Source organism: Rana temporaria, chromosome 1, assembly GCF_905171775.1.
Source record: "Rana temporaria chromosome 1, aRanTem1.1, whole genome shotgun sequence".
In the NCBI taxonomy this organism is placed as follows: domain Eukaryota; kingdom Metazoa; phylum Chordata; class Amphibia; order Anura; family Ranidae; genus Rana; species Rana temporaria.
Genome location: NC_053489.1, coordinates 272,700,101 through 272,721,460, shown reverse-complemented (window position 1 = coordinate 272,721,460; position 21,360 = coordinate 272,700,101). Strand labels below are relative to the sequence as shown.

Sequence of the window (21,360 nt, the reverse complement as noted above, 5' to 3'; positions counted from 1 at the left end):
GTCATTAGGAGCAGAGCAGATTTCCATAACTAAGGCCTCGTACACACGATAGGTTAACCAGAGGACAACGGTCTGAAGGACCATTTTCATCGGTCCAAACCGATCGTGTGTAGGCCCCATAGGTTATTTAACCTTGGGTCAAAAAAATGACAACTTGCTTTAAAATTTAACCGATGGATTGCTAACCGATAGGTCAAAACCGATCGTTAGTATGCAAAACCATCGGTTGAAAACCCGCGCATGCTCAGAATCAAGTTGACGCATGCTTGGAAGCATTGAACTTTGTTTTTTTCAGCACGTCGTTGTGTTTTACGTCACCGCGTTCTGACACGATCGGTTTATTAACTGATGGTGTGTGCGCACGACGGACCATCAGTCAGCTTCATAGGTTAACCTAGGACATTGGTTCTTCAGACCATTGTCCTCTGGTTAACCTATCGTGTGTACGAGGCTTAATTGTTTTGGCTATTTGGGAGTGGTGGTTTCCCCGGACACGGCTGAGTATCTTTGGCTGAACCTGGGTCCATTGCTGGACAGGCAGAGAGAAATGTAATAGCTGGTGTAAACTTCCCCTATCGGTGGTAGGACGGGCTAACCTAATAAAAATGGTATGGGCTCCACAACTTTTATGTTTTCCACAATTCTCCTATGTGGATATTGAATAAATGGTTTAAAAGAATCGATACACTGATGCGGTAGTTGATATGGAAGAAAAGGGTAGCCAGGATCAGTCTAACCACCTTGCAGTATGGAAAGGATAGGGAGGGAACTTGCAGTCCCCCACCCTAAAATGTATTTTCTGGCCTCTCAGTTTCAACAGCTGGCAGGAAGATAGAGAGGATCCTATTAGTAATTTGGTGACCATTTTGGCCCCCTTATTAAAGGCGGCTTCCCATATGGAGATGGACTTGCCTATTATACCACACTCCGCACCTACATGTATTCTCCTTAAAAAGGTATGGGGGGAGATTCGGAAGGCCCTGAGGATAAAGGGCCCGCTACCCTTTACTCCAATATGGCATAATCCTAGATACTTAAGAGCTACAGGATTTACAGGGCTTTACCTCCTGGAAAGAGAGGGGAATTTTGTTTTTCTCACAGCTGTATGAAGGCGAGGTACTGAAAAATATGAACAGCTGTGTAGGGAATTCCAGCTAGCCCCTAGGGGCTTCTATCAATATCTCCAGCTCCGGCAGGCACAGCAAAAAACACGCTCGCTGGTAGTATCATCGTCACCTTTGATGACGGCAGTCCTGCAAGCAGATGTCCGGAGAGGACTACCGTAATAACAAAAATATACAAGGGATTGTTGACAACAGTACAGAATCATGCCTATTTTAGATGTCGCAGGAAATGGGTAGAAGACATTTGGGAGATAGACGGAGATCAGTGGGATAGGGCTCTTGAATCTGTTCCAGTGGTCTCTGTGTCTCATAAATTATCGCAACTTTTTGTCTTTCACAGGGCCTATAGAACAGCAGTGCAGTTATATAGATGGGGAAGAAGGGACACCCCCATGTGTCCAAAGTGCAAAGTACACCAAGGGGATTTCATACATCTAATATGGAGATGCCCAAAGCTTTATAGGTACTGGGAGGAAGTCTCTCAGTGTATTACCAGAGTGGCCATTGGACCCTCTGGTATATCTGCTTGGGGCTATTGAAGCTGAAAAATATACGAAAGGAAGGTATTTTATGTTAACGAGATTGCTGTACCTAGCTGGAAAGCTTATTATTGGATGGCACCTGTGGTCCCCACGGGGAAGCAATGGATTACGTACGTTAACTCCCTATTGTTCAGAGAACGTCTGGCCTATAAATGTAGGTAGGCAGTGGGTAAATTTGATGATATATGGCAACCTTGGTTGGGAGATCCGAGCCTTGCACCACCAAAATTGGTGACAGATAAACTTCTTATGTAGAGAGTAGAAGAAAAGGCTGGGGGGGGGGGGGGGGGGGGGTTGGAGGGTAGTAAAAATTATAGTCAAAATATATACGTATATTGCCATATTATAAGAATTACATTTTTTACAATGTATTTCAATTGTATTGTATGGGATGTTGAAAGGCATGTACAAATATATGTATTACTTGAGAAATGGTATAATAAAAAGTGTTTGATTAAAAAAAAAAAACTTCACCCGGTGCCAAAAAAATGTGCACAACATACAGAGGTGACACAAAAATGTGCAATGGGTGTACACAAGCCCTCTAAAATCAGAGGGCCTTGCCCTGAATCCCCTGGGGTGTAAGACTCCAGACGGGGACAAGGGTACATACACTTGGTCCATCTGGCTGAAACCAGACAGACCCCTTTCTCTGGAGGGTCTGCCGAAACAGACCCACCCAAGTACTAAGTGGGGTTCCCCCAAAGGGAGACCCCATGAGAGAGGGCGAACGAAGCCATGTCCACCCCCTCCCAAGACTTTCAAGGCAGGCCCGAGGACCTACACCTTACCAGTCACACAAAAAAATACAAAAATGTGACAAAGGGAATAAATAAAAGAAAGTGGGGGGGGGAAGGAAGTAGAGGAGAGTGAAAGTGGCCAGGAATAAAAAATTCCTCCGGTCCTAGCCAAAAGGCCTGGCCCAGGAGGCAGGTGCTAAAAAAGCGTTTATATGGTGTAGTGACCGGGGTGCCATAAGTTAGAGTGACCTTCACTCACAGTGATTATACGGAACCCCTGGACTGCCACTCCAGGGGCACATACACCATAGGCTTTATGTTCTCAATCCAACCCCCCATCTGGGTCAGTGCAGCCCTCCGTCCCCGTCGGAGAGCCCTTCTAGTTTTCTTAGGGAGAGCCGCTCTTTCCTTATGGCCTCCACTAATACTAACCCTTCCAGGCCCCCGTCAATCCGGCAGATTTGCCTGGGACTGCCCCGACCTCAAAGGGCGGTACCAGCTCCTCCACCAGATCGCTGACAGGGACAGCACCAACACCAGCCAGAAGGCTGGAAAAAGACCCTGCTTAAAAGGCCAGACCCGATGCAGCACCCATCCTCACCAAGAGCTCCCTTCCGGACGTCTCAGACTTGACCCTGACTGACGTCTCTTAAGGTGCCCAGACACGAATCCCTACCGAAACTGCCCTTCCAGTTGCAATGACACCATTGGATTTGCATCTGCCCTCCCCACACTTGGGAGTAGCATAGCACCTCCTTTGGCAACTGATAAGAACAGATACTAAACTTGATCTTAGCCAAAAGGCCGAGAAGCGATGGACTCTAGAAGATATGTACCAAGGCAAAAAAAATAAAAAAATCCTTTAACATGACAAGGTCTGAAAGTTAGACATTGTCCATTGCTCAAAGCACCCCTAGCAACCAAGAGAGAGTGGTTTATAAACCTTTTACAGTAAGGCAGCCCAGACATGAGTCAGTTTTTTTTTTTTTTCCGTAAAAAGAACTGGTTGAGTTTGAATCTTTGTAATTTTTAGAACGCAACTTCTGGCAGGAATGCTGCACTATTAGGCTGAATTCACACTATATGCAGTGACAGATGTTTTACTGCATTATAGAACGCCTGTCCCCACAAGGACACACAGGAAACAATTGTTTCCTATGTGGTCCCATTCACACTACAACACAGCCTAGGGGTCCAAAAATGCAGACATACTGCATTTTAATGCAGCGCACCATGCTGAATGGCATGGCAGAGGGCATCAAACAGTATACTTCACACTGTCATGAATGAAGTTTATATTTTGTACACTTCACATAAAGTTTGCACACAAAAAAAGAGTCATGTTGCGCTGAATTTCTCCCCACACTGCCCCGTACCGCAGCCGGCAACGGACAGCTGCCGGAGCGGTAAAGCGCCTCTGGCAGATGCCCTTTGTAATGTGAACCTGGCCTAAAAACACTTCATATGAAAAGGATTTTTTTGCAGATCTATTAAACATTTGTCTCCTTTACAGTACTTGCATACGGTACACATGTTTGAACGTCCGTTTTCTGGCCAACATTTCTTCCATTTATTTTGTGCAAATTTGTGTGTACACAAGTATAATAAATACATTCTAGCTCTGAAATTGGAATTTTACCCTCTTTAAAATTACATTCTGGGGCAGATCCACATACATACGCTGCGCCCGGCGCAGATGTCAAATACGCTACGCCTCTGTAACTTACTTGGCTTTGGTTTGAATCCTCAACGAATTTGCGCTGTAAGTTACAGTGGCGTAGTGTATCTCTCGCGGCGTAAGGGCGCGGAATTCAAATTGGGTGGGTAAGGGACGTGTTTCATTTAATTTACGAACTGCGCATGTGCCGTCCGTAAAAACTCCCAGGGTGCATTGCTCCAAATGACGTCGCAAGGACGTCGTTGTTTTCAACGTGAACGTAAATGGTGTCCCGCCCCATTCACGGACGACTTACGCAAACGACGTAAAATTTTCAAAATTAGACGTGGGAACGACGGCCATACTTAACATTGAGTACGCCACCATATAGCAGCTTTAACTATACGCCGGAAAAAGCCGAACGGAAACAACGTAAAAAAAAATGCGACGGCCGGTCGTACGTTCGTGGATCGTCGGAAATAGCTAATTTGCATACTCGACACGGATTACGACGGGAACGCCACCTAGCGGAAGCCGAAAAATTGCATCTAAGATCAGACGTACGCCTGTCGGATCTAACACAGATGCCTCCGTATCTTGTTTTGTGGATACCAAAACAAAGATATGACGCGCCAAATTTGAAATTACGCGGCCTATCAAGAGATACGCCGGCGTAATTTCTTTGAGGATCTGCCCCTCTGTGTGTATTTGCTCACATATGTGCATAAAATACTGACCATCGATTCAGATTTCTGTGCACATGTATATATACTTTTATTTTTTACTTCTCTACAAACATTGCATGTTTACGCAACTGTGTATACAGGCACATTGAAAACAATAGTCTGCTTTTAGAATCGGCAAAAAGAAAACCTGTATGCCTAAAAATTTTGTTTTTGGACAGCAGTGTGCAAGAGGTCTTCAGCTTTTACAGTGGAACCAAAAGCATTAGTGTGCAGTATCCTATAGAATCTAACTAGATGTTGGCTTTCATTTGACCAAACACTGCTAAACACTCAAATTGCTTTGTAAACAGCACCTTACTGCAGTTTTCACAATGGTAGTTTTGTAGTAAAAGCCTAAAAATATACTGTAGTGGGGCTTTTTTCCCCCTAGTGTTGGAAAATTACATTTGTGGTCGAAAACTGACTCCCTTTTCTTTTCACCCTCTAAGTCCTTGCACAAGTTGTATTGTCTCCTTTTTTTTTTGGTAAACGCTTTTTGTCTGCATCATTATCTTTCTCTTAAGTCATTGAAACATTTCATTTATTTTATTTGTGTGCAAATTGATACAAGGATATTCAGGTTGCAATGGTAAACATGGCTATGGTAATTTGTCATGCATCCCTTGTTTTCTTTTTTGTCGGTTACTCGCCTTTCAGCTTTGTGCTACCTGGCCAGATTCAAACAAATCTTTGAGATGCGCATCATACTGGTTTGTTCACAAAGCGTTGTTCAGATTTTGCGTAACACTTTGTCCAGCCAGTGACTGCCACACTAATTACTATGTTGGTAAAACCTAGTTTGGCTACAGACATAATGCACAGATTCCCATTCATGTTACAGGTCTGTTGTAATGCCATTCCTGAGGGTAAACATGTGTTTCGGGAAGATAACATAATTTACTTGCTTGCATTATTGGTGATCTGTTTGCCTTTTGTTTTTTATTATAGCTCATATTACGTGAACATGGGCAATCATTGACAAGCATACTGTTTCATCCATTATATTTATAATTTAGGCTTCTTGCAATCACGTGGTTTAATGTATGCTTTTATATTTATTGGGCATGGTTTAATCCATAAGAATGATTTGTGTAACTTTTTTAGCAGTTTTTGTTTGCATTGATTGTGATACATTTTAGAAGTGTCATTAGAATGTAAACCCATTGAATGTAGAGTGTGATTAACATTCCAGCTTAAAGCTCAACTCTGGGCAAAAATCTGGTAAACAATTTGCTTTTCTCCTGGATAGGTTCTGCAAACACCTTGTCCTGTCATAAAACAAGATAGAGCCTTGAACACTTGTCTCCTTCTCCTGGGACCGCATTGTTTTGGCCGAACATTAGCATCTTGGGTACTGGTCCCCTTGCTTTAAAAAGAGCTTGGGTTTACTGACATAAGTGTATGGTATGGGTGCTCAACCTGACGCCCTCCAGCTGTGGAGTCCCATCATGCCTCTGCTTTTGTGAGTCATGCTTGTAACTGTCAGCCTTGCAATGCCTCATGGGACTTGTAGTTCTGCAACTGCCGGGGGGGGGGCCACAGGTTGAGCACCCATTGTGTATGGCATACCTTGGTGGCAGCGGGCTTTACAGCTGCCCAGTCGCTTTCCTTGACCTCCGGAAGTGCAGCCTTTTTTGCCATGCATCCTGTGCTCTGTTGTCAAAACTTGCGGGCTTATGACGCACATGGTTGGTGTCGTTGGGTAGAGACTAGTTAACATCTGTTCACTGAATATCCCCTACCTAGAAAGATCCTGGATGCCACATGTATAACGTCACTTCTGGTTTTGTTTTCCCCATGTCAGAGTGAGAATAATTCTAGGACCATTATTCAAGGTTAAAGTAGAAGTCCACCCTAACACTAATATGGCTACATCTACAGCAGGGGTGGGGAACCTGCGGCCCGCGGGCCGCTTGCGGCCCGCGAAATCATTTAATCCGGCCCCCCATGCGATTGTAAAACACCGCCGCCGATTGTCACTATGGAGCGGAGTAAATGTATTGCTAAACACACTGACAATGAATGGATGATCATGGCGATCATTCATTCATTGTCCGTGTGTTTAGCAATACATTTACTCCACTCCTGCGGCCCGCCCCTGTTAGCCGGCGCCAGCCTCCAACCAATAGCATTAACTCCGCTCCTGCGGCCCGCCCCTGTTAGCCGGCGCCAGCCTCCAGCCATTGCACTGCAGCTAAGATGCTTCCCTAGGTTTACAGCCCCGCCCGGCGGCGTGACGTCACTCACGGCGGGCGGGGATCACCATTCATGCTGGCTGGGATGGCACTGATGGGAGGAGCATAGAGAGGACGAGCCAGCGCCACCGACGAGGAACCATTTCCAGCAGCAAGAAAGGCAGCCAGACAGCATCATGAAATACAGCGAATTTTTTTAATATGCAGCATAGCGGCGGGGGGAGGGGGGGTAAATGTCCTGCACAGTGCACAGAACAATAATACATAAGTTACCATGACCAGTGCAGGACATTTACCCCCCCCCCCCACATTCTGCATATTAAAAAGATCATATTCATCATATTTACATTTAATCATGATGAATATGATCTTTTTAATATGCAGCATGTCGTGGGGGGGGGGTCGGTAAATGTCCTTCACTGGTCATGGTAACTTATGTATTAATGTTCTGTGCACTGTGCAGGACATTTACCCCCCCTCCCCCCGCCGCTATGCTGCATATTAAAAAAATCACAGACAGTCATCAAAGTTAATAATCCTCAGACTGCATCATTCTGTATGCAGTCTGAAGATTATTAACGGTGATGACTGTCTGTGATTTTTTTAATATTCAGCATGGCGGCGGGGGGAGGGGGTAAATGTCCTACCTACACAGTTGCACTGGTCATAGTAACTCATGTATTAATGTCCTGCACTGTGAGTTACCATGACCAGTGCAGGACATTTACCCCCTCCCCCCATGCTGCATATTAAAAAAAAATCACAATGTCATTAGGGGAAGTTCTTATCTTTATTCAGCAGTTCTGAGTCCTGACAATCTAATCTCCCCACGTCCTCTTCTATACAGATACCCTGGCTGAGTAATGTAATTGCTGAGAACCTCTGCACAAGGATTACTCCGCCTGAGCCCGAAAACCATCAAATAGTCCCTGCAGAGTAATCCTTGTGCTGCTGATCCCGGCAATTACATTACTCAGTGTATCTGTATAGAAGAGGACATTGGGGCTCAGATTAAATTGTCCGAACTGCTGTATAAGGATAAGAACTTTCCCCTACCAACTTTAACTACTAGTGTTCCTCCACCAGCTAAGCCACAGTACAGTTTGAATCATGTGTCCGGGTAGAAGGCGGAAGGAGACCCGGACACATGATTCAAACCCCGTACTGTCCGGGTCAATCCCGTACAGGTGGCAACCCTAGGTAAATGTCCTGCACTGGTCAATGGTCATGGTAACTCATGTATTAATGTCCTGCACAGTGCAGGGTGCTATGTAATGTAAAGGGGTCCAGTGATGCAGGGTGCTGTGTAATGTAAAGGGGTCCAGTGATGCAGGGTGCTGTGTAATGTAAAGGGGTCCAGTGATGCAGGGTGCTGTGTAATGTAAAGGGGTCCAGAGGTGCAGGGTGCTGTGTAATGTAAAGGGGTCCAGTGATGCAGGGTGCTGTGTAATGTAAAGGGGAACAGTGATGCAGGGTGCTGTGTAATGTAAAGGGGTCCAGAGGTGCAGGGTGCTGTGTAATGTAAAGGGGTCCAGTGATGCAGGGTGCTGTGTAATGTAAAGGGGTCCAGAGGTGCAAGGTGCTGTGTAATGTAAAGGGGTCCAGTGATGCAGGGTGCTGTGTAATGTAAAGGGGTCCAGAGGTGCAGGGTGCTGTGTAATGTAAAAGGGGCCCAGAGGTGCGGTGCTGTGTAATGTAAAGGGGTCCAGAGGTGCAAGGTGCTGTGTAATGTAAAGGGGTCCAGTGATGCAGGGTGCTGTGTAATGTAGAGGGGTCCAGTGATGCAGGGTACTGTGTAATGTAAAGGGGTCCAGAGGTGCAAGGTGCTGTGTAATGTAAAGGGGTCCAGTGATGCAGGGTGCTGTGTAATGTAGAGGGGTCCAGTGATGCAGGGGGGGGGGACACGTTTAATCCCCGCTATAACAGGCTAATTTTTAAGTTGATCATTTTGTACGGCCCCCGAATGATGTTACAAAAATCCAAATGGCCCTCGGCAGAAAAAGGTTCCCCACCCCTGATCTACAGGCATCCACAATCTAAGACTAAACTATCTAACCCTGTAAAGAATAAATTGCTAGACAACAGCTGTGAAATGAATGTTGTCGGCTGCCTCCCCTGCAACCACCTCCACTGTGAAGCCACCACTGACAGCTCAGCGTGGGACCGGACCGGCTTCAGAAACGGTATGTATAGCGATATTTTCTTTACAGGGCTAGATAGGTTAGTCTTAGATCATGGATGTCTGGAGATGTTGAGATTTTAGTGTTAAGGTAAACTCTAAACTGATAAACTGTAGTGAATTTGAAAGCGTTACCTATGAAAAAATTAGGGTACTGAAGTTTATCACCATTTCAGGGGAGCTTTAAGGCTTGACATATTTGGTATCTGTTTGCGTAGCACAACCTCATCTTTTATGTTGCCAATAAGGCCTCATGTACACTGCTGCTGGTAAACGGACGTTTAGTAGCTGTTGGGCATTTTTTTTCAACTGCTCCTGAACTCTCCTCTGTTATTTTATCAGTACACAGGGTCATTTATAGTCATTTCTAGGCATTTGAGTATACAGGCTTTTTTTGGAACCCCAAAAAAATGCATTCAGAAGCTGTGTTTAGAGGCATTTCAAGCACCAAACGCGGCTAAATGCAGCAACTCGCGTTTTTAGCAGCTTTTTGTTTACAGACGTTTTTCATTTTAAGAAAAAAACTTTTTTTTTTCAAACGCTTCTAGACGCAAATGCGACTAAACGCTGCATGTAACACGTCTAAACGGCCGTTTTTGGATGCTGGTTTCTAGCTGTCAATTTGAATCTTTCAGGAGAGGTTGAACAATGTCCAGTGTACATGAAGCCTAAATTGGGTAACTAAAGGACAACTATCCTGAAAACTCTGTTTGGTATCTGTATCCAGTTAGGCAGGGTTCACGTGGTTTCTGGTGTGTTATTTTGTGTATTTGTGGTGTGTGTGTTGCGTGTGCGTGTTTTTTTTTACATGCATTTATTTATATTTGTTTTTCCTTAATAAAAATGCAGTTCAAAATAGACAAGACATGGAGTGGGATTAACAATAAGATTATTTGGGTTGCTTGAGCAGTTGCAGCAAAATCTCCTTAGGCAATCTATGAAACAGTTGTAAGCACCCCTGTAGTGATATTGTTTGTCACAATCCTCACCATTTTCACTATTTCTGAACAAGGTTGACCTGCGTGTAATGTAGAAAAGTATTGATAAAGGCATGTCAAATATTGTCATTACATGTATTAAACATTTACCGTTATTAGATTGCAATAATTTGTTGTAATAGTAATTTTTTAATGCTTAACTCCAGGCAAATCGCTAGCAGCAAACATAATTTAAATACAAATGTAAGCACTCAAGCACAACGAGGTAGGTGACACTTTTTTGGTTAACTAGAATGCTATGCAGTGCCTTCCACTATCTCACTGGACAGGGAATTGGCATTATCACCACTTTCCATTTAACAGTCGAATAAGCAGTAAAATGGCATTCCTGGTTGTACAGTGTGACTGAGCAGAATTTTATAAGAAATCGGAGCAGATTTACAGTCAAAATATGATATTACAGCCCTCAAATTTTCTACTCGCCTACTTACGTTTTGCGAGTGGAAAATGGGAGCTCTTCTCCCAGTGATTGCCCAGAGGAAGAGAGAGCCGAACGGATCATCAGAGTGCAGAACATTGCTGTAAGGCTACTTTCACACTGAAGCGCTGGCGGTAAAACGCTGCTATTTTTAGCGGCGTGTTACTGTTCTGTTTTCCATGATTTTCGGGCAGTAGCGTTGCAGTTTTAACACCCGCTAGCGACCGAAAAACGGTTAAAACCATCTGCAAAAACGCCTCTTTGCAGCATTTTGCGGGTGGGTTGGAGGCGCTACCCCATTGTGGGCAGGGGCGCCTCAAAGATGCGGGTGGCAGGACTTATTTTAGCTTCCCGCCAGTGCAGCGCTCCAGTGTGAAAGCCCTCAGGCTTTCACACTGGATAGAAAGGATCGTCTCTTTCCGGGCGCATTGCAGGCACTATTTTTAGCGCAATAGCGCCTGCAAAGCGCCTCGGTGTGAAAGCAGCTTTACAGCTTTCATTTCAACTGCCGTGTGTTCCCCACACTCGCTGTTGCATGCAGCCTGCCTCCTGGCCCGGGTAATTTGATAGACATTGCACCCATCTCATACTGGGTATTTGTGACGTATATCAAAGTCCATTGGACGGTATGTAACAGCGAGCAACGGGGACACTCTGCAATTGAAATAAAAGCTGTTACAGTGATGTTCCTGGGCACTCTGATGATCCGGCATTGATGGACACAGGTAGGCTGCATGGTTGGGCACAGGTGAGGCTGTATTGATTGGCACTGATAAAGTTGTTGTTAAAATGTATTTTTATTACTTAATTCTGCATAAAACATTTAAATGTAATTTCATGAGATAATTTATGTGGGCGTGTTTAGGGGTGTGGGGCAGGGTTGGCGTTGGGTGGGGAAAATGGTGGCGAGTAACCCTTGAGGCCTGGCTAGTAGCTTACAACTTAAAAATGTTGAACCCTGTAATATTCTAATATGAAATTAATATCATATTCTAAATTAGTGGTTTTCCTGTTTGTGTTTTTTTATCTAGTCCTATGTGGATATAGATATTTTCTATGTCAGGGATTGACAAAGTCCAGGTGCCAGGTTGCCATGGCGACAAGAAGTTGCATCCTGGCACCTGGGCTGCTACCGGAATGCTGATGACCTAGTAAAGCGTCACCTATGACCTAGACCTTTGCGTAATATGCAACATAAAAATTAAACGATAAGTTCATCTTTGGGAACATGTTACATGTTCAACTCGTAAGATTTGTAGGTTAAAAAGAAAACTGGCTCCTAATTTTTTTAGCTGGTGCCTAGATTCAAAGCAAATTTGTCAAGCCCTGTCCAATGCAATATTATTTCAGTTATACATTATTGGCTAGATTCACGTAGGGTGTCCTAACTTTGCGGCGGCGTAGCTTAGCGTGTTTACACTACGCCGCCGTAAGTTAGCTGGGCAAGTACATAATTCACATAGTACTTGCCTGCTAAATTACGGCGGCGTAGCGTAAATGCGGCGGGCGCGGCTTGACCTGACATGATTGACGTTTTTTTGGAACTGCGCATGCGCCGTGCGCCTACATTTCCCAGTGTGCATTGCGGCTAAGTCCGCCGCACGGGCCTATTGATTTAGACGTGGACGTAAACTACGTAAATCCCTATTCACGGACGACTTACGCAAACGACGTAAAATTTTCGAATTTCGAAGCGGGAACGGCGGCCATACTTTAACATTACTATTCCAACTATTTGTTGGAATAACTTTAGGCCTGATAAAGCGTTACGTAAACGGCGTATCTGTACTGCGTCGGCCGGCCGTACGTTCGTGAATAGGCGTATCTAGTGATTTACATATTCGACGCCGACCGCAATGGAAGCAACCAGGGCTGTGGAGTCGGTAGATAAATGTTCCGACTCCGACTCCTCAGTTTTATGTACTTCCGACTCCGACTCCCCGACTCCGACTCCTCTGTATTAATATGCAAATGTATTTTATACATTCCTTGAGAAAAAGAAACGCAACCTACCACAGGACTACTGGCTGGGAAGCCAACAGTCTACTGTATTGCACAGTTTAAGCAAAAGACAAACACAATGAAAACAAAGTTTTATTATCTGCTGCTGAAGATAGGGCAGTGGGAGGATCCAGGAAGGGGCATTTATTCTAAAACATGATTTTCCTAGGAGAATCCCATAGTCATGTTTAAAGTTTAAGCTAACAATCAGAGTTTACAAGTTTTTATAGCCTTAGCTAAATGACAGCAGTTTTTCCAATGGTTTACAGCTTCAGTCTTGAACTATTGGCCCTCCATTCCCTTCACTTATACAAGTGTCTCACTCTCTAGTCCTGCAAAAAACATATTTATTTAATCCCTTATCAGTGAGAGGCTAGGTTACACATGGACGCTGCGTTCCCTGTAAAAGCAGAACACAACACTATGGAAAGTATAAGTATTGCAGCTCCTAATTGTGCGTTGCGTGCCATATAGTGAAGCACATGAAAAGCATGCTTCTTCACGGTCACTTAACGTGTTCGTTTTGCGGTTACGTGAGGCACTGCATGCATTGGTCTTTATTCTTACAGTAGAGAAGTCATTAATTATAACTTTTTGTGAATTGGGACATTTAAACTTGCTTTTTTTTTTAAATTCCAATCTAAATTTAGTAGGAGTCGGAGTCGGTGCATTGTTTGCCGACTCCGACTCCAGGTACCCAAAATTTCCCCCGACTCCTCGACTCCGACTCCGACTCCACAGCCCTGGAAGCAACACCTAGCGGCCAGCCAAAATATTGCACCCTAAAATAGGACGGCGCAAGCCGTCGTATCTTAGATAGCTTTAAGTGTATCTCTGTTTGAGAATACACTTAAACTTAGGTCGGCGCAGATTCAGAGTTAGGTCGGCGTATCTACTGATACGCCAACGTAACTCTACCTGAATCTAGCTAAATCACTCCGTTTGCAGCTCCATAAGGTTGGCAACATTGTTTTACCCATGGGGGAACATGCTATATTAGTGCCTGGTTAAAGTGTTTAAGTCACTAACTGATCATTATACCATCACCTACTGTCACATAACAAGCTGTATCCTAGTGTGCTTTATTTAAAAAAAAAAAAAAGGCAGATTTCTACCTGTTTTTAACAGTGTCTTCCAGTGATCACATGACTCCAGGCTCTCAGCTCTCTCCATGTGCGGGGCAGAGATTCCCCTGCTGACATCAGCCAGGTAGGAGAGGAGCACAGAGCCTGGAGTCATGTAACACTGGAAGTCATGTGACGCTGGAAGACGCTGTTTAAAACCTGTAGAATTTGGCTTTTTTTTTTTATAAAGCACAGGCACTAAGACACAGCTTTTTATGTGACAGAGGGGATGATATAAAGATGTGGTTGTTTTAAAGCAGCAGGGAGAGGAGCAGAGCAGCGCTAGTGAGAGCTGACAGGCAGGTAGGGGAGGGGGCTGGAAGACACAGGGAGAGATGCAAAAAGCAACGTATGACGGAGGCACGTACACTGACCACGGTGTCGGGGCTTAGCAGCCCTGATATGTGGTGGTCAGTGTACAGAGACGAGGGTAGAAACTGGCAGGATAAGCCAGGTATTTCAGGTGATACAGGGGGCCAAATTACATGGCATAAGCACTGCTCTGTATAACATGCTTTAAGGGGACAGGATCCATTTATTTATTTTTATAAATTTTTTTGGGGGTTAACAAACGCTTTAAAGGGGTGGTTCCCCCTAAAACACATTGCTAACAATAGATTCGTAAGACCCGTTACACTGCGGGTAGGCTGGCTTTTTTTTTTTTTTTTTTTTTTTTTTTTTTTTTTAGTACATACCGAGATCTCCCCGTCTCGTCCCTTGTCGGTGGGCGTGCCTAGTTGATTGACGTTCTTCGGACGGGCGCGTACGTGACGTCACGACTTTCCGAAAGAAGCCGAACGTCGCTGCGCATGCGCCGTATAGAGCCGACTTCTTTCGGAAAGTCGTGACGTCACGTACGCGCCCGTCCGAGGAACGTCAATCAACTAGGCACGCCCACCGCCAAGGGAGGAGACGGGGAGATCTCGGTATGTACGAAAAAAAAAAAAAAAGCCAGCCTACCCGCAGTGTAACGGGTCTTACGAATCTATTGTTAGAAATTAGTTTTAGGGGGAACCACCGCTTTAACTAGTCCTCCCTACACATCGTGTATTTATTTATCTTTTTAGTAGATTTAATAGATTTATGCACCTTGTAGAGTAGAGTTTGAGGGCCCCTTGTTGTTGGTATGGTGGTCTGTCTGTGGGCTTGATTACCCATCTTTACTGGTTGTACTCATTGCCTTATTGGAGTACAATGTTATTATTTATATAGTAATTCTTTGGACTGTCACCTCCCTTGGCCCTCCTTGGTATCCTATTTACCATGCACAGGCACTTAAGCTGTGAACTAAATACGTTTATTGTAGTTCAATGATATAATCATGTTGGTTGTAAATTGTAATTATCTTTTTTTTTCTACTTGTTCAGTTACCACTGCTATCTTTCCCACTCCTGAATAATTACATTTTCCTGAATTTTATTGTATTATTGTAATAAAAAATGTGCGTGTTTTTATGAATCAGAGTGTTTTCCCTTTCATGCCAGTAAAGTCCAAAACTATTCTCAAAATACTTTGGGGAACTTTTGATATTGCCCATTTAAATGAATTTGTCTTTGTAAATAAACTCTTCTATTGTGAATTGCCTTCAATGGTAAAAGGACATTGTTCTTGTGTATTAGCAATTGATAAGTGCAAAGCAGTTTAAAAGGTGTTAACTTTGAGCAAAGTTGTAGGACAGGTTAGATGGGAGCATTCAATTTTACCCTTGAGGTTCATATTTGAAATACTGAAAGGTATGCATTTTGGTTTTAGAAAACTGAAAAACAAAATATATTGCATATATATTTAAGGTGAAAATAGCATGAATATAATCATATAAAATAAGCATATGTAAGCACCTATTTTGAATGCTGAAGTAATAAGCTTGACAAAAAGCCTTGTGTCCTTAACCACTTCAGCTTTACCCCCCTTCATGACCAGGCCATTTTTTGCAATACTTCACTGCATTGCTTTAACTGACAATTTTGGGGTTGTACTCAAATAAAATTGATGTCCTTTTTTCCCCACAAATAGAGCTTTCCTTTGGTGTTATTTGATCACCTCTGCGGTTTTTATTTTTTGCGCTATAATCAAAAAAGGCCGATTTAATATATACTTTCTGCTATAAAACACATCCAATAAAAAAAATGTAAAAAATAGAATTTCTTTATAAACTTAGGCCAATATGAATTCTGCTACATGTTTTTGGTAAAAAATCCCAATAAGCGTATATTTGTTTGCGCAAACATTATAGCGTCTACAAACTATGGGATAGATTTATGGACTTTTTACTAGTAATGGTGGCGATTAACAATTTTTAGCAGGATTGTGTCATTGCGGCGGACAAATCTGACACTAAGTGACACTTTTTGGGGATCAGTAACATTACAGTGATCAGTTCTACAAAAAAATGCACTAATGACACTGGCAGGGAAGGGGTTAACATCAGGGGCGATCAAAGGGTTAACTGTGTTCCTTGGGAGTGCTTTCTTACTGTGTGAGGTATGGTTTAATTGAAGAAAGACAGAGATCCGTGTTCCTGCTCAGCAGAAACGCAAGATCCCTGTCTTTCTTACTAGCAGAACAGCGATTGTTTATATAGGCAGACCGCTGTTCTGCCTCTCTTGCAACAATCACCGGGTTTCCAGCGGACATTCGGTCCGCTGGACCCGCTGATGGGTTCCTGCTGTGTCCAATCACAGCTTGAGCGGGGCTCCGGCGGCACGCATAAGCACCCCAGAGCCGAAGAAAATCATGTACAGGTACGTGATTTTGCGCTTAAGGGCTGCCCTGCCGCATTATATGTATGTGTGGCGGTCCCTAAGCGGTTGATGCTTGCTATGATTTCCATTCATTTGGCTGATACATAAAAATAAATAAAATAAAAAATAAATAAATAATAATTCTCGTCCATTGGAGGACACAAAAATGTAAAAAGGATATGCATTAAGATAAATGCATATATTTACGTCAGTTTGAATTTGCCGCCAATTGAATTTGCCGCCATGCGCGAGTGCCTGCCATAAGCTCCGTGACCGTGGGACACACAGACTCTATGTCCGCCAGTGTCCCGCGATCTTGTTAGCGAGCTGAAGAACGAGGAGATGCCAGTGTAAACACAGCATCTCCCCGTTCTGCCTAGTGACATGTCACTGATGTCTGCTCCCACTCATCGGGAGCAGTGATCAGTGACCTGTCACTTGTAGCCACACCACCTAACAGAATCACTCCCTAGGACACACTTAACCCCTTCCTAGCCCCCTAGTGGTTAACCCCTTCACTGCCAGTCACATTTACACAGTAACCAGTGCATTTTTTATAGCACTAATGGCTGTATAAATGTGAATGGTCCCAAAATGGTGCCAAACGATCCCCTATTTTGTAGACACTATTACTTTTGCGCAAACCAGTCAATAAACGCTTATTGCGATTTTTTTTTTATTTTTTTTAACAAAAATATGTAGCATACGTATCGGCCTATATTGAAGAAACAATTTTTTTTATAGATTTTTTTTTGGGGATATTTATTATAGCAAAAAGTAAAACATATTGCTTTTTTTTTTTTCAAAATTGTGGCTCTATTTTTGTTTATAGTGCAAAAAATTTAAATTGCAGAGGTGATCAAATACCACCAAAAGAAAGCTCTATTTGTGGGGGGAAAAAGGATGTCAATTTTGTTTGGGAGCCATGCTGCACGACACAGTGCCGAATTGCAAAATGTGCTCTGGTCTTTGGCCAGCCAAATGGTCTGTGGCTGAAGTGGTTAATATATTAGGGACAAATAAAGAAGATCTAGTAGTTTTACTAATTTGCTAAATATTCATCATTACGATTACTGATATGTTGAACTGTTTTTATCATTTTAATGTTATATCTCATTTTCCTTTTTCTAGGTTTTCAACAAAAATGAGTACATATGCTTCAAGAGTCAAAACATGGCTGTCATCTACTTGGCATGTTAAAGTGCCAGATCCCTGGTTAGAAGCTTGCATTAACTGGATTCTGGAGGAAAATGGTGGTTCTTCATTCTCTCAGGCTGAGATTAATAAACAAGTTTTTGAGCAATGGCTTCTTGCAGACTTAAGAGATTTGGATTTCCCTGTGTTACCCACTGTTATCTTGGATTCCCTAAAGTTTGAACTGAGTGGGTTTTATGCCGTACAAATAGATTCCTTGGTTGATGTCAGCCTACCTGCATATTCACAGCTTCAAAATTTAAGAGGACAAGGACATGGAAATGAGCAGGTTACTGCTAAAACCCAAGTAACACAGCAGCCATGGGAAGCAAAACCAACCCGAATGCTCATGCTGCAGCTGACTGATGGAACACAAAATGTTCAAGGGATGGAATACCAGTCTGTACCAGCTCTTCATGTTGGGCTTCCACCAGGCACCAAGATATTGCTACAGGGTACTATTTGTTGTCGTCTGGGTGTCCTGTTGCTTAAACCAGAAAATGTGAAAGTGCTTGGAGGAGAAGTAGAAGCCCTTTCAGAGGAGAATTCACAAGTAAAAGTTCTTTCAAGACTGATTGGAATAGAGGAGAACGCTGTGCCACAGAGGACATCTGGGCAAGCTCAGAGTGCAGTAAGGCAACAGGATGCAATAGAGCAAGCACTAGGGTTATCAGATGAAGATTTGTTAGCAAGCCTTGATAACGATGAATTAACACTCAACAACAACACAATTCCTGAAAGTGGGTATCATAGTAGAAGTTACATCTCAAGTGTTTCCTTGCAGGACCAGGAATTACATATACCAAGCACAAGACAGTCCTATATTCCAACTTCTAATGAACCTGCTCATGTTATCGTTCGAGATGATTTTGAGGAAGTGAATGATTTAGACGATGATTTGTTTTTGGAGGAAGAAATTCAGAGAGAAATAGAGGAGATGTCTATGGATTACACAGAGACTATCAATAGAAATCCGAATGCCTCTTCACAAAGGTGTACTCCTACAGCTGTCGCTCCAAATGTGCCATCCACCAGTCAGACTGTATCTGTTAAGCTGGATACTCCTCCATTTACCTATTTGTCTGTTCTCTTTAATGACAAAAGTGGTACATGCAATCAGATAAAGCTAAAGGCCTTTATTGTGACTCTTATTGGAAATCTTGCAAGCAGCAGTGGCTTTTGGAGTATAAAGGCCAAAATATCTGATGGAACTGGTTACTTGGATGTTGAAATCAGTAATGATGTCCTTACAAAACTTATAGGGTTTTCAGTGCCTGAGATGAAAAAGCTTAAAAAGGATCCTACACAGCAGAGCAGACTCAAGGCTGGAATTCTGAAATGTCAAACAGAACTTACTGACTTCTGTGGGATAATGACTGTTTCATGCAAACCCCCAACAGTTGTGGCTTTAGAGGATGTCACTGAAGAAACTATATTGTTATTAAGGAGGCGGGTAAACATATAATGTGTTTTCCTTTTATTTGTAACACCCCTTTTGTTTATAATAATCTGCTAGTATCTAAAGCTAGACGCACATTTCACAGTCTGAATGTATAATATCCTGTAGACTCCCGACAAATATGCAGTGCAGGACCTTTTTTGGATCTTTTTTTAAATCTTAAATTTTTTACAAGATCTCCTTTAAATGACATTTTGGCTAGCTTGAATTGTATGGCTTAGAGCTGGAGCTTTCTCCACAATTTGGCCTAAATTACAACGCTGTTTAGGTATGCTGAATGTACCATTCATAACAAAAGCAAATGATCAGTAAGCAAAAATAGTTTTCACAGGTTGGAGAAACCATTTGTATTAAGGATGCTGATACCGAGTATTTTCATGAGTCCTCGTACTTGTGAAAATGTTCTTGATACCGAAACCGATACTTTGTGGCGCAATTTGCGTCCATACAAAAAACGCATGCAGTTTGAACAGGAATGCAGTGCGATTCCTGTACGAAACGCATGCAATTTTCCCCACCGCTCATGTGTGTGTGGACCCAGTATAGAAAGGGAAGCGCCATCTAGTGGAGCAATGGGCAGTTTAAATATAGATGTTATAACAACTCAGAATAAAGTACATATCTAGTCCAAATTCAAATCTGCATAGTGTCCAGTGCCACTGGAAGTGCTTACAGGGCTGGAGGAGAAGCTCAATGACCCCTATGGGTATAGCGTGGAACTTCTCCAGCGGCTGTGGTTTTCTATCATCGATGGGAATACTATGTAGATTTGGATTTGATAGCATATGTACTTTTGTAATAGCATTTTTAATAAACTGACCATTGCTGCACTAGATGGCGCTTCCCGCTCTATAATGGTTTCACACACACACACACACACGGGCGGTGGGTGAAATCGCATGCTATTAGGACAGGAATCGCACCACAATTCTGTTCAAATCACGTTTTTTGCAGTGTGATTTGCGCTCATTCATTTTGTATGGATGCAAATTGCACCAAAAAGTATCGGTACTCTGTATCAGGGGGGTACTTGATTGAAAGTATCGGTACTCGTACTCGCCGATTTAAAAAAAAAACGGTATCTGTGCAACCCTAATGTGTATAATTGGTGCTTGCAACATTCAGAAGACATTAACTCATACATGGCCTTATTAGAAATGGGTATCACATTTGTTGCATTGTGTGCTTTTGTCAACCAGTTCTATACTCAATTATTTGTAAAGAACATGCTTGTGCCAACGATTTTGCTCTGTTGATCATGTTCTTTTCCTTTCATTGGGCATATGCCCAGGCTGTCAAATTTGAGGTTCAATTGTACTAGGTTTGTTAAGGAACGCTATTTTCCTAAAACTTATCAATAACATTACCTGGTATAAATGTGATCAAGTTCTGGCATCTGCATTAAATTGCTGAAGCACTTACAATATTTAAAAGCCATTTTGTTTGAAACCAGCTTTCTCACATGGGAAAGCTTGAAATAACACTGGTCTGAATGTAGGAGTTTCTTACATTTTTGTTTTTAGCTTGTTTGCTTTGAAAACCTGTTTAACACCATAGCTTTCATATTTTATGAAGTACAGTTTCCTTTAAAAAGTAGAGTAGTTGAAATTTTACATTCGCACACTACACTTAAGCTTTCATGTATACATCTGTTAGTCCTCATTAGTTGAGCACAGTGCTTTAATACTAAAATACACTATGCAGTATACAAAAAACAGTATTACCTATTAATATTTCTGAATACATTTTGCATGAAACATAGTGGAAAAACAAAAAGGATTTTCATAATTTTTTTTTTTTATCGGTGCCAGATGTTGTTAACCTTGGCTCATGATAATATGTAGCTTCCAGACCTAAGTAATGTGTGCAAAGTTCACAGTATAATAATGGACTAATGTTTATTACCTATAATTCATAGTTTTTTCTACACTGGTTGTTTTTTTATTCTGATGGATAGTAGTATAAATATATTGTACTGTTTTTTTAAATCTAAAAATAAATGTATATCCTATACAGCATAAATTTAAGATGCATACCCTCTGTATTTGATTTTGGCAGTCATTTTCTGTACATGGCTCTCCGCTTACTAAATCATATAGTTTTCGTTATCTTTTTACTCTTAATGGACCTGAATCTGAGCTTAAGGCTCATTGCACACTGGACGTTAAAATAACGTTATACGCCAGTAGCTTTGCAGTGAGTCTTTCAACGTTTAACGTTTTTGTAATAGCGTTTACTAGCGTTTTTGGACACATAGGATAAC

General features: G+C 42.5%; 1 protein-coding gene and 1 pseudogene across 3 annotated transcripts in view; one reads left to right on the top strand and one right to left on the bottom strand.

The window, feature by feature from the left end:
* RMI1 (RecQ mediated genome instability 1) overlaps positions 1-21,141 on the top strand; it is a 42,349-nt gene extending 21,208 nt beyond the window's left edge. The window contains exons 1-2 of one of the 3 annotated variants that reach the window (XM_040355525.1): positions 9,783-9,914; positions 17,576-21,141. In XM_040355525.1, coding sequence (XP_040211459.1) covers positions 17,589-19,103 — 1,515 coding nt within the window. In that variant the 5' untranslated portion in view covers positions 9,783-9,914; positions 17,576-17,588 and the 3' untranslated portion in view covers positions 19,104-21,141. Of the gene's footprint in view, positions 1-6,037; positions 6,194-9,782; positions 9,915-17,575 lie in introns of those variants that run through there. The other 2 variants (XR_005750189.1, XM_040355524.1) reach the window with 2 other exon arrangements.
* On the bottom strand, positions 3,113-3,222 carry LOC120925170 (annotated as a pseudogene).
* Positions 21,142-21,360: the final 219 nt, after the last annotated feature.